At 33.9% G+C, this 12152-nt stretch overlaps 1 protein-coding gene across 6 annotated transcripts in view; it reads right to left on the minus strand.

Moving 5' to 3' along the window:
• nab (NGFI-A-binding protein homolog) overlaps nt 1–12152 on the minus strand; it is a 287733-nt gene that overhangs the window by 48455 nt on the left and 227126 nt on the right. For all 6 annotated transcript variants that reach the window (XM_081735999.1, XM_081735998.1, XM_081735996.1 and 3 more), the window contains exon 7: nt 1813–1946. In XM_081735999.1, coding sequence (XP_081592125.1) covers nt 1813–1946 — 134 coding nt within the window. The remainder of the gene's footprint in view (nt 1–1812; nt 1947–12152) is intronic.

The following is a 12152-nucleotide window of genomic DNA, read 5'->3' on the forward strand; positions in this document are numbered from 1 at the left end:
AAAAACTGGGATATTTGGGTTTTTGAACTTGTTTTTCGGGAGGGATGCTCACTGCTATTCTAATGGCTAATATGTTTGCCTTTGGTGCACGTGATCTCGGGATCGATTCCCGGTGGAAGAGCACAAAAAATCATAGAATGGTCAACTAACAAATATAATTCATTTTCAATTCCTTGGGGAAAGATAATTTAAATCCGGAACTACTCCGGGTACATCAGGACGTTTGGGAGTCCTAAACTAGCGGCAACTGAATTGTTAAGCAGCTGTACTGCTAGCTTAACACTCATTTCTTGAAATATTTTGGGTTCTACGTGCACCTGAGTTCATGATGGTGAAATCTTTTAACCATCGTATATTTTTCAACTTCATACAGTCTCTGGTAATAGATAAATTTTGCGCTTTTTTCCGTTGTAAATTATTGTGTTATATTTTTAAAAAGATAACTTTTTACGTGCTTAATTTCGTGTCAAATATCATTTACACCAAAGCTTCTACTTCAATCATAAGGATTTATTATAGAGTTTTAACATTGTGTTGTTTTCCCGAAATGATAAGTTCTTTCCAAACTTTCTTCTTAACCCTACTGCCACCGCAAGTTAAAACAACAATTTTAGTACAAGCACGTGTAACAGCATCTTTGCTAAACTGAACCCTTTTGCACAATTAATGGTGATATATATTGGACCAACGATTTCATTAAGGTTCAAAGAAAAATACCAAAACGTGGTCACCAAGTTTGGTTTCGTTCTCACATTCAGTGAACTCTCCCATGTATCTACAAACCCACCGAAACGACATTTACTTGATGACTTTGAAGTGGGGAACGGGGTTCGATTCACAGTAGGAGCTCATGTGGTTTGGATCCCATGTTAGGTGTAGGTCCACATCTCATACAGTCTCATTGATGAACGGGACACTAAACTCCATTTCAACCAACGAGCATTTACTTCAAGTAAATCCAACTTCCTGTCATTTCATAAATGGCTTGAATAAATGCCGACCATCGTTTCTACGATATCATCATTATCATCTGTCATTATTGCCAAGTTCACTTGCTGCAACTTAGAAACTTCCAGGCTCCACGGTCTTCCGCTAACCTCTTCGTTATCACATATGGTTCTTCTGTTTTGTAGTGTATAGGACAGAAACATGGATATTACGGAAAAATGATGAAAAGAACGACTGGAAGCTTTCGAAATGTGGGTGTGGAAAAGAATAGATAATTAGGTGAATCGAGCAGAAAACGATAACGAGATATTAGAAAAGAACTATCTTTAGATATTACTAAGAAGAGAAAGAGAGACTGGTTGAGAAACATTGGCTAAGAAGGAACTGTATCATGAGGGACGTGGTAGAGGGTCTGATGGCAAGAAAGATAGGAAGAGGCTACAATCGATGGACGGTATCAAAACAGAAAAATCGTATGTGAAGATGAAGAGATTAGCTGAAGACCGTGGAGCATGGAAGCTTCTGAATTGTGGCAAAAAACCTGCCAACAATGGCAGAATACGTATGATCATGAAGACGATACGAGTTGACTCGAAAGCATATAATGCCGACTCTTTAAGAGAAGTCAGATTAGTGAGAAGTCACATTGTCGATACAAGCCGAGAGAGGAAATCTTCATACGGCTTCAGAAAACTCTAAACAAGAATTAGGCTATTACATTACGTAAGCTTTTCTTCTTTAGCAAGCTTTATCCCTTAAGCTTGTTGTGATAAAACTTTTTTTTTTTTACAGTTGCGACTTCCCTCAGGAGCCGCCACTAAAAACACCTAAGAAAAGTTTAAAAATAAAAATCATGTTACTTACTTGGAATGGCCCTTAGAGTATTGATATCCGGAATCCCTGACCACTTGTCGGGCGAGGGGAAATAGCTCGTCCCTTCGTGTCAGCAACGCCGGAATGTGTTTACAAATTTGCGCCGCCGCTTCATTCACCGATACCTGGAAAAGAAAAGAAATTTATTCTATAGGCTAAGTAAACAAATAATGATTCTTAATAGAATGGACAACGTTATTTTAAAAGAAAGGAAAATCACAGAATTTAAAAAAGCGTGAATGCTAATCTGTTTGAGAAGTTGTATGGTAGAAATATCCAGAATACGCAAGAAAGACAGCGGTGACGAAAGCGTCTCAATTTTGTTGTGCCTCAAAGTACCAATAAAACTTCTGAAGTGAATAAAAAGCAGTCTACGGAAAGTAGTGAAATCTAAAATTCCATATCTAGTGGTAGCAGAGACGTCTCACAAGTAGTTGTCTGTTTTTTTCTTTCTTTCTTTTCTTCTTCTCAATAAATGCAGTGTGCAAGACGTGCAAAACATTGGATTGAATTAACCTTTGAATACCCGCCGCACTCTGACAAAGAAACAAACCATCAGAGAAAAGATGGAAGAACACATAAATGAGGAGACATAGTCAAGTCACTTGATCTATAAAATCGCGAAACTGCTTTGTTTGCGATATAATATAACCTCTGTCTTACTTGGGAGAAAGGGGAAAAGAAGAAGGGTTTTCCACTCAAAAGTCTCGACTTTCTGCATGGAAAATTTAACTTAAAAGCATTTCAAACCAACTATATATCTGTTTACGATCCCTTATTCACCCTAAATGCATATTATTATTATTATTATTATTATTATTATTATTATTATTATTATTATTATTATTATTAGTAGTAGTAGTAGTAGTAGTAGTAGTAGTAGTAGTAGTAGTAGTAGTAGTAGTAGTAGTAGTTGCCCCCAGCCTTCAGTCCCCTGTACACTATAGGTTAAATTGTGCTTAATTAAAAGCTCTTAATTGTTTTCATTTAACAGATTCATTTATTTGAGTTTGACCTCAATTGCCCCAAAACTCAATACCATATATTTTTAATGCAGCTATATAAGGGCACCGTTATACACAACAATCCAGCAGATAGCGATATCTATTAGTGATATTGTAGTCTATATTATTAGTAATTACCGTCACGCACTAAGTGTGAGACATTAGCCGTTTGTTATAAGGAATTCTCATTATGTGCCTCTCGTGTTTCTGTAACCTACATTACAAATCTCTTAAGCAAGGTTGTATAACATTTCAGGATAGGGTGATGCATTGACTGACATTACTATCATTACAAACAAGAGCAAAAATATTAGGATAAGAACATGAACTTAGGATTAGGAATTAGATTTCTGGGCTTTTGGCATCTATGGCTATGTTAGCCCGTCACGTATGAGGGATGACATCTCCTTCGGCGATCATACTATCCAAGGAAAGCGAAGGAAGAAAGGATGCGCCCTGGGACCGGTATGTTAGGTACAATTTCAGCATTTCCCTGGTGTGAATGAGAAAATCCCAGGAAAACCTTACTCAGCATGGTTAGCCTGAAAAAGCTTTTACACTTTTTTCGACGTTATAGCAAGATGCGCTCACACTAAAGACGAGAGCATTAGCGACTACACTACGTGGAGTCACGAAGAACATGAAATGTATGAACCACATTACAGGAGGAAAAAAATAAATATCTCAGAGAAGAGATGAAACAAAATGATATAGAACTGGTAGGAATTTGTGATGTGACATGAGAAGGTAACGGTTAATTGCAAAGCAAAGAATAATCAGATAATAAAAAAAGCGATTGTAAGGTGTAAGAATAATTATTGTTCATCGAATGAAAATTTATTATTATTATTATTATTATTATTATTATTATTATTATTATTATTATTATTATTATAACACTCTATCAATTGTTACTTTATATAATGGACGCTTAAAGTAAGAGGTTTCGAGGAACTAAAATTGGCGACCGAAACTATGATTTCCTCATATAACCAATATAGACGTACCTCACCAATTGCTATTTTAAGTTAGCACCAGTACATTATATGATTTTATGAGATCTAGTGATCGCTGTAATAGTCTGTAAGCATCATAAGATGACAGAAGCTTCATTCCTAAGACGTCGAGTCGATAAGAAGGCGGAGCAATCGGTACACTTCGTAAAATCATAAAAAAAGTACCGGTGTTAACTGAACATCGCAAATTTGATGTACGCTTATTGGTTGCTTCCAATGACAATATCAACTCTATTCGTCAACACTACGAAGACCTGCTTATTGGTTCGAAAATAATGCACTGAGTTGGAGCAAAATATTGCAGATTGAGTTGCCGGAACGGGCAGACTCTAGTCACGGCAAACGCAGATAATTGAGAGAATATCCCGTTGTCACCCTCGAAAAAAAAATGTATTACACGTATTGGTATTTGTGTAGACGACAAGACTGGGAATTAATTTTATTGTTTATTAGTGAATTCCCAGACATATGATTGTCAGATGTACTGTTTTCATGTCAAATTTATTGTATGTGCATGAAAACCAAAAGGATAAGTTGAATTTTTATCAAAATTCATGTGAGAGTAGTCATCTACGTACTTTTTTTTTTTTTAAGTATTATATGTTGAATGAATAAAATTACACGTGATTTAACATTCAACATGTGTCAAACATTAAACCATCCAGTTGGCTCTTAACTTAATGGCCCTATATTAAATATGAAATGAAATGAAATATTTCAGTTTAACGTTCCATACTTATGCCTTAAGGCTAAGGGAGATGAATGGTTAAGACAAATGAACGATGGTGGAAGAATTGGTGAATGAAAATGTGGAAGGAAACGGGAGTACCGCGAGAAAACCTACGGATATGATAGTGTCCATCACAAACTTACTTAGCCGGAGATCGAACCAGAGGTAATCTGAGTCACTGAGTCAACGTGCCTATATGGAAAAGAGTTTATACATTATAAGTTATGTATGAACTCTTTTCCCTATATATATATATATATATATATATATATATATATATATATATATATATATATATATATATATATATATATATATATATATATATATATATATATATATATATATCCTATATATTTCCATATTATTATATATACAGGGTCGGATCCAGAAATTTCTGACGGGGATGCACCAATAATTACCAGTACATTTGAATTAAATTATTATTTTTTTTAAGCCTTTAGCCGTCTGTAGTGTGAATGAGGAATTGCGCTGGAAATGCTCAGTGTCTGGACTCGGGAATTGAAATCACGACTTTCCGAATGCAAAGCCAATGCTTTACCAAACTGAGCCGCGGCCACTTTGTACCGGTATAATTTTTAGTATATAATTAGTTTGTTGCTTTAGGTTAGCAATTTCTTTAACCATGAACACTTGGAATATGATGGATATCATACAGAATCGTAATGAAAGTGTTGCTATTTTCACTGCTAGCTTCTTATTTTAGATAGTATATATTTACGATGGGGGTGAACGTGCACCGGGGCACCTCCCCTAAAACTGGCCATATATACAGCAGCGTGTAGCATTTAACTACACTCGAAGAAGAAATCAATAAAATAAACCATTAAAATTCCAGTTTATTTGAAAGAAAATAGAAAAAAATAACTCTCCATGTAAATCAATAAACTAAAAAAAAAAAAAAAAAAAAGATGAAACAGATATAGGTACTCAACACCATTAGCAAAATTTAATTTCCTTCCATGTGTGAAGTCAACGTGTCCCATTATAAATGAAAGATGTAGAGAGACACGTTTATTTCACGCATATGTACGCATAATACATCACGTGATGATGTCAAAAACTTATTAAAGTACAACAATTTGTGCCACTTTTTTCCCCGTTTGCCAAGTAAGTTGGCACAAACCACCACCAAATACAATACAAAGTTTTACCATCTCCTATTAGGCATTAATTGGATTTATTCGCTTTTAAAAATACAATTCAGGAAACATTAATCAAATACAGTAGCTTACGTCTAGTTGAGCCAACTCAAAACAAAGAGCTACTACCAAAATCACAAGACTTTTTTTTTTTTCACTTAGAAGAAAAGTTTTGATATATGGTGTATCTTTAAAACAATAAATCTAACGTTGTGTGTAGGAAGCTGAAGACAGTTTTTCTGTACTTTTTTCTGTTTTTGGTAAATGTATCAGAAAGCTAATGATATAATACTACATTTTATTTATATGTGTAAGAAGAAACTAAACACTTAATTAGAAAGAGAACTGTGGGAATGTTTAACAAACTAAACGTTTTGTTTACAAATTCGAGCTAACCATGTTTTCGAAATACTGGGAGTATTTCAAATTCGTAGTATTAAGCATAAATAAAATTGAAGAATTGATTTGGATGAGAACTAATGTATGTAGCATTTTTCCCGTAATGTTTCTTTTTCTTTATTTTTGTTTAAAATTCTTTCGATAAGGGTTCGTGCTCAACATTGAACAAATTGTGCACGTGACATCTTGTTTATAATTTCCAAGTAAGGTTCCTGCATCTACATTCTAGTACAAAATCTGTAAAGGATATTTTTTTAAAAAAATGAAAGTTCTGAAAATTGTAGGTTTCCGAAATAAATCTTTTCCTAGAGCAACACTTCAATTGCATATCCTAAATAAACCTTTTCTCGAAGCAACACTTTAATTGTATTTCCAAAACAAATATTTTCTCAAAACAACACTTTAATTGTGTTTCCTAAATAAATATTTTCTCAAAGCAACACTTTAATTGTATTTCCTAAATAAATCTTTTCTCAAAGCAACACTTTAATTGTATTAGATAAATAAATCTTTTCTCAAAGCAAAACTTTAATCGTATTTCCTAAATAAATCTTTTCTCAAAGCAAAACTTTAATTGTATTTCCTAAATAAATCTTTTCTCAAAGCAGAACTTTAATTGTATTAGCTAAATAAATCTTTTCTCAAAGCAACACTTTAATTGTATAACGAACCATCTACAAGCATTAATAAATTTATAGGTTTTGCGTTCTTATGCGACGAGGTTATGAAGGATGGGACTTACTATTGACGTAGGCTCCGAACCATGATCGAGTTTGAATCCAGTGAAGAAAGCGGGAGACAAAACATTATGCAAGATTACCTATCACTGTGTATGTCACTCCGCACCACACTATCTCGCCTCCACGAGAGATGGATTCTACCCCACTGTAGCCCCAGATTAATATTTCGTACTATCACTTGTGGCTCTACACTCTCCAAATCTTGTAATATTTGCTCCTACGACGATGATGATGAAATAACTGATGCAAGCTTCTTTCATTTCACTCGATCGGCATTTTTGTGTCTGTCTGTCATCTGTCCATCTTTCTCTAAAAAACTTGTCCGATTTTAATGAAGCATGGTTTATACACTTTCCTCCAACCTTTCAAAATAAGCCTATTGTTAGAGGTTTCATCCAAGAATAATAAGGGAGGAAAAAAGGAGTCAAAGCCACCCCACATCACAAGTTTGAACATATGCATACAGAAAATTTTCCCAGGAAAAATAGGTTTAAAAAATCGGTTTTTTGCAAAATAGTTTTGTTAAAGGATTTAAATTACCCTAACAGGTCGGGTTAAAATCTATCAAGAATGAAAGAGTGAATTTACTATCCCCAATTTAACAAATATGTTCCACGATAGTTTTCGTTTTAAGAAAATGTCTGATTTTGATTCAATAAAGTGTGCATTTTCTTTGGGGCTTCCAAAAAATTTCCTTTTGAGGAGATAGTGATGAAAATATTATTTTTCTCGATTTTAAAAAATGTTTTACGAGAACTTTCGTAAAAGTTATAGATTTTGATAGAATTATATGTATATTTTCTTTTCAGGCTTTCGCACATTCCTCAGTGCTTGAGATTAAAATCACTCAGGAATGAACGATGAATTTAGTTTCCCTGACCCCCCCCCTTCCCGCAACCGCCAATTTAGAAACATTTCTAAGAATACTTTCGTAAAATAATATTAGATTTTGATGCAACAGCGCATATTTTTTGAGGATTCACAAACATTCACATTAATTGGATTTCAAATCAATAGATAAATAGCGAGTAAACTTTTACTCTTCCTTTCACCGGTGTAAAAAAAATACATTCCACTATCACCCACTGTAAAAATTATTTCATTTTGACACAATATGGTGTGTATGTTGAAGTTCTTACACAATTCCCAATGTTTGGAGTTGAAAATGGCTGAATATATATTAAATAAAAGTATTACAACAGCTTTCATAAAATAAATAATTCGATTTGGGTGGAATATGACGTAAATTTTTCTGAGGATTTCCTATCGTTTTTACTGCTTGGAATAGGTCAATAATGAGGAAGTGAATCCCCTGATTTTATTTAAACATTTTCATGCATATTTCGTATAAATATTCCGTTTTTAATAAAACATTAGCTGAACCTGCGCTCTCTACATAGCGCATCATTCACATATGAGTACGAATCTCCTTGTCATTTCTCACAACATCTGTACATGTTCCTTTACAGACACAAGTGAAAGACGTCTTGATAAAAATCGGCAAAGGGTACCATAAAGGAAAGATTTGTTCGATTTTTCAATATCTCGCACCGTTTGCAAGATTTGAGACTATTTCCAGTTGGAGTTTCCAATTCATGTTTGATCAGTGTTTTCTTTCTTCTTGCATACAGTATGTAATAAGCAAATACATTATATACACAATTAATAATGTCAGTGATATATGATGTTCATTGAAAAAAACACTCCACACAATAAAGATTCATCTTAGAATAGATAATGATTATCCTTCGTTTTTCATTATCATTTGGTCATGAAACAAACGCCGGAGAAATATACTAACCCCGTATACAAATGAGTGGTATTGGCAGTGGTGCTATTCTAATTTTTTAACAACCGGTTCTCTCTCTCTCATCATTAAACGGCCCTTACTTTTGGAATACGTCTCGTGTATACATATATGTAGGGTGTCCCATCAGTAAGGGCCATGTTTTGAGGAATGACAGTATGGTTCATGACAAGCAATCGTTCGAGATATCAATGACAATACCAATATTTCGTACACATTGCTTCGAAGACGCATATCTCCGGAACCGACGAAGATATCGGAATCATACAAAAACAAATAGGTAGCACACGTAATAGTCATTATATTCGTATCACATTCATTACACTCACAGGTCCCAGTATTCCGGACGAAATTCCGGAATTCGTATTCAAATTTCTGACTGTCCATTGAATTGAAATAGTTCAAAGTTGCTTGCTTTCACAACAATGCAAGCGAGAGGGAGAAAATAAAGAGCTGTTTTCACTTTTTTTTTTTTGCTTGGTCTTGCGTGTGTGTGTTTTATGTCTGGGTATAACAAACGGTTCTGCGTACTCGAAATATTTTAACAACCGGTTCTCGCGGACCGGTGCGAAGCGGCTGTATAGCACCACTGGGCATTAGAGTATATAACTCGTAGGATACGATGCTTTACTTTTCTAAAGTTTCTACACTTACAGTGTACCACTAAAAAATGTAATAAAGAAATAACGGTCGTTTTTAAAATATTCAATTAGAACTGAACAATCTACACAAAATTTGAAATCGATCAGTGAAAATGACATCTTTCTAGAGGTCGCTATGGTTCCCTAGAACTTACTTTACTTACATCCAAGCAAATGATTGGCCACAAACATATAAACCTAGCATTTTAATATATGTATAGATAACATCTGTGTTTTGTTCTTAAGTTGTAGATTCGTTTGTATAGATTGAGGTTAAAATTAATGAGAGGGAAATTGGGTGCTCGCTTCTACAATGTACATCATCATTATCACTAGTGTTACTACTACTACTACTAGTAGTCCTAGTACTACTACTACTACTCTTAATAATAATAATAATAATAATAATAATAATAATAATAATAATAATAATAATAATAATAATAATAATAATACAAAACTTTTATTGAATCAAACTTTCCTATTGAATGCTTGTAAATACTTCTTATTGTAAAGAAATCTACAGAAGTTTTTTTTTTAGTACGTTAATTGCCGTAACAGTATTGACAGTACATTTGTATTTCAAGGTCATTATCAGCATTTGACATAGGCCTAAACTAGATTTGCTAAAATGAAATCTGAACTTTTTTTTTATTGGCTATCTGCCAATCTTGTTACCCATAATTGTTTCTTTTGTCACTTGACCATGAAGTTGGCAAAAATTCGTGAGTCTCTCTCAATCAATGTGGTAAATGTTGATGTTAAGAAATGAAGTAAATACCTACACGTGTACAGTATATATAGATTTTCCTTTTTTTTAATACGGTAATGTAGAAGGTTCTTCCTACGAACTATTATTTTTATTGCTTTTTTCTTCCTTCTTTCGTCATTTCAAGTATGGGCGTTTCATGTAAAATGCATGTTTATTCTTGTTTAACATAAAAAACAGAAATTGTAAAAAAAAAAAAAAAAAAGAAAGAAAGAAAAGAAAAAGAAAAGGTTATCCTCCTAATTTATAGATCATGTCCCCTGACCATTAAGTACTATTGTTGTTTTCTACCAATCGTAGAATTCTTAGAAGTTAGACTGCACAATACTTAAATTACATACTTATGATTCCATATATAGATCCCCAACTCCTTGCATATGATACCTTATACACTACTAGTGCTTTGGCCCGTGGGTTAGTTGTAGAACGCTCACCTCTGGTGCAGAAATCCCTGGTTTGATCCCAGGTCATACAAGTTTATGGTGGACAACATCATATTATGCAGGTTTTCTTCGGGTTCTCCCATTTCTTCCACATTCTCATCCTAGCAATTTCGTGTACGATCATTCATTTTCATTAATTATCCGTCTCCTTTAGACTAGAGACAGATCGTGGGACGTAAAGCTGAAATCAGGGGCGGATCCAGGATATGATCAAGGGAGGGGCTAAACCATGTTTTGCCGTTTTATCCAGTGTAAAGCAGGATTGAAGGCCATTTTATCCAGTGTATACCTCAGCGTCAAGGGGGCTATAGCCCCTATAGCCCCCCTTGGATCCGCCACTGGCTGAAATAGTTCATTTTCACTACTACTGCAAAGCATATGGTATCAGAAGCAAAGGTAGTTAAAAAAAAAGAAAGATTTAAAGCAGCGTTCCGATTGGTTAGTTGGAGTCCACAATTTGTTTAGGAGGATGTACGACACGTGGACACATACTTTTATATGGAATCTAAATTATATGACCTCTCACTAGGAACTGAACCTGGGTCTTTCGCATCCAAGGCGCGTATGTTAAACATGTGGTCAAGAGAGAGCTCAAAAGCAGTTTTCAGGATCATGTGTTTTCCTTTTTATGAACAATATTTTATTATTCTTTTTATTTATTTATTTACTGAAATTTAGCATTCCTTGTCGGTAACAAAGTTATATGAGACACAGATTTCCTCTTTTACATCTTTAGAAATAATGACCATTTGCTGAGATATCTCTCTGACATCAAAGGCGGTTCACGAGGAAAATCACACCGGTAAAACAATATAATTTTATAACTTGAAACTAAAATGCACTAGTTGCTGTATACAAAATAATACATTAGATAACATTCATTTCCTCAGTTTCAAGCGAAAACACTTTCATTTTTTTTTACCAGTGTGATTTCCCTCACGAGCCGCCTCTGATTGACACTTATGTTAATATTGTAAGACTATAAAGAAGAACCAGGGTAGTTGACACGGGCGATTAAGTCCATTTTCTACTGCTTCATGAATTTACATCTTAACATCAAGCAGTCATATCTCTACTATAGAGATTTAGTAGGCCCCCTACCCGTACAGTGAGTTTTCAAGTGAAGAATTTAAATAATAATAATAATAATATTAATAATAATAATAATAATAATAATAATAATAATAATAATAATAATAATAATAAAGACTTTACATAAAAGTAGGATACACTGTAAAGCTTTATTATATTATCAGCAGTATGACCAGCAAAATGTTACATATGAACCAGAAAGGATTTTTTTTTTTTTTAAAAAAAAGGCAAGCAGAAATGATTATTGTTACACATAATTTTATGTTGACAAGATACCAAATGTATGTAAACGGGATTAAAAAAAAAGTAATGTACCATTAACAAAATAACAACGAAAAAACTTGTCTTGCATTTTTTTATTATTATTATTTATTCTGAAATGTTCAATGAGGCAAACACATTCACACTACGAATCTGGTTTTGCAAGCTTCTGACCGGAATGTAGTTCAACGTTTTGGTTAATAAGAGATAAACCGTAGAAAGGCTAAAAGCAGACGTCCAACTATCCAGTAGCGAAGTTCTCACAT

This window comes from Thermobia domestica, chromosome 13, assembly GCF_964235325.1.
Source record: "Thermobia domestica chromosome 13, izTheDome1.hap1.1, whole genome shotgun sequence".
Classification (NCBI taxonomy): Eukaryota; Metazoa; Arthropoda; class Insecta; order Zygentoma; family Lepismatidae; genus Thermobia; species Thermobia domestica.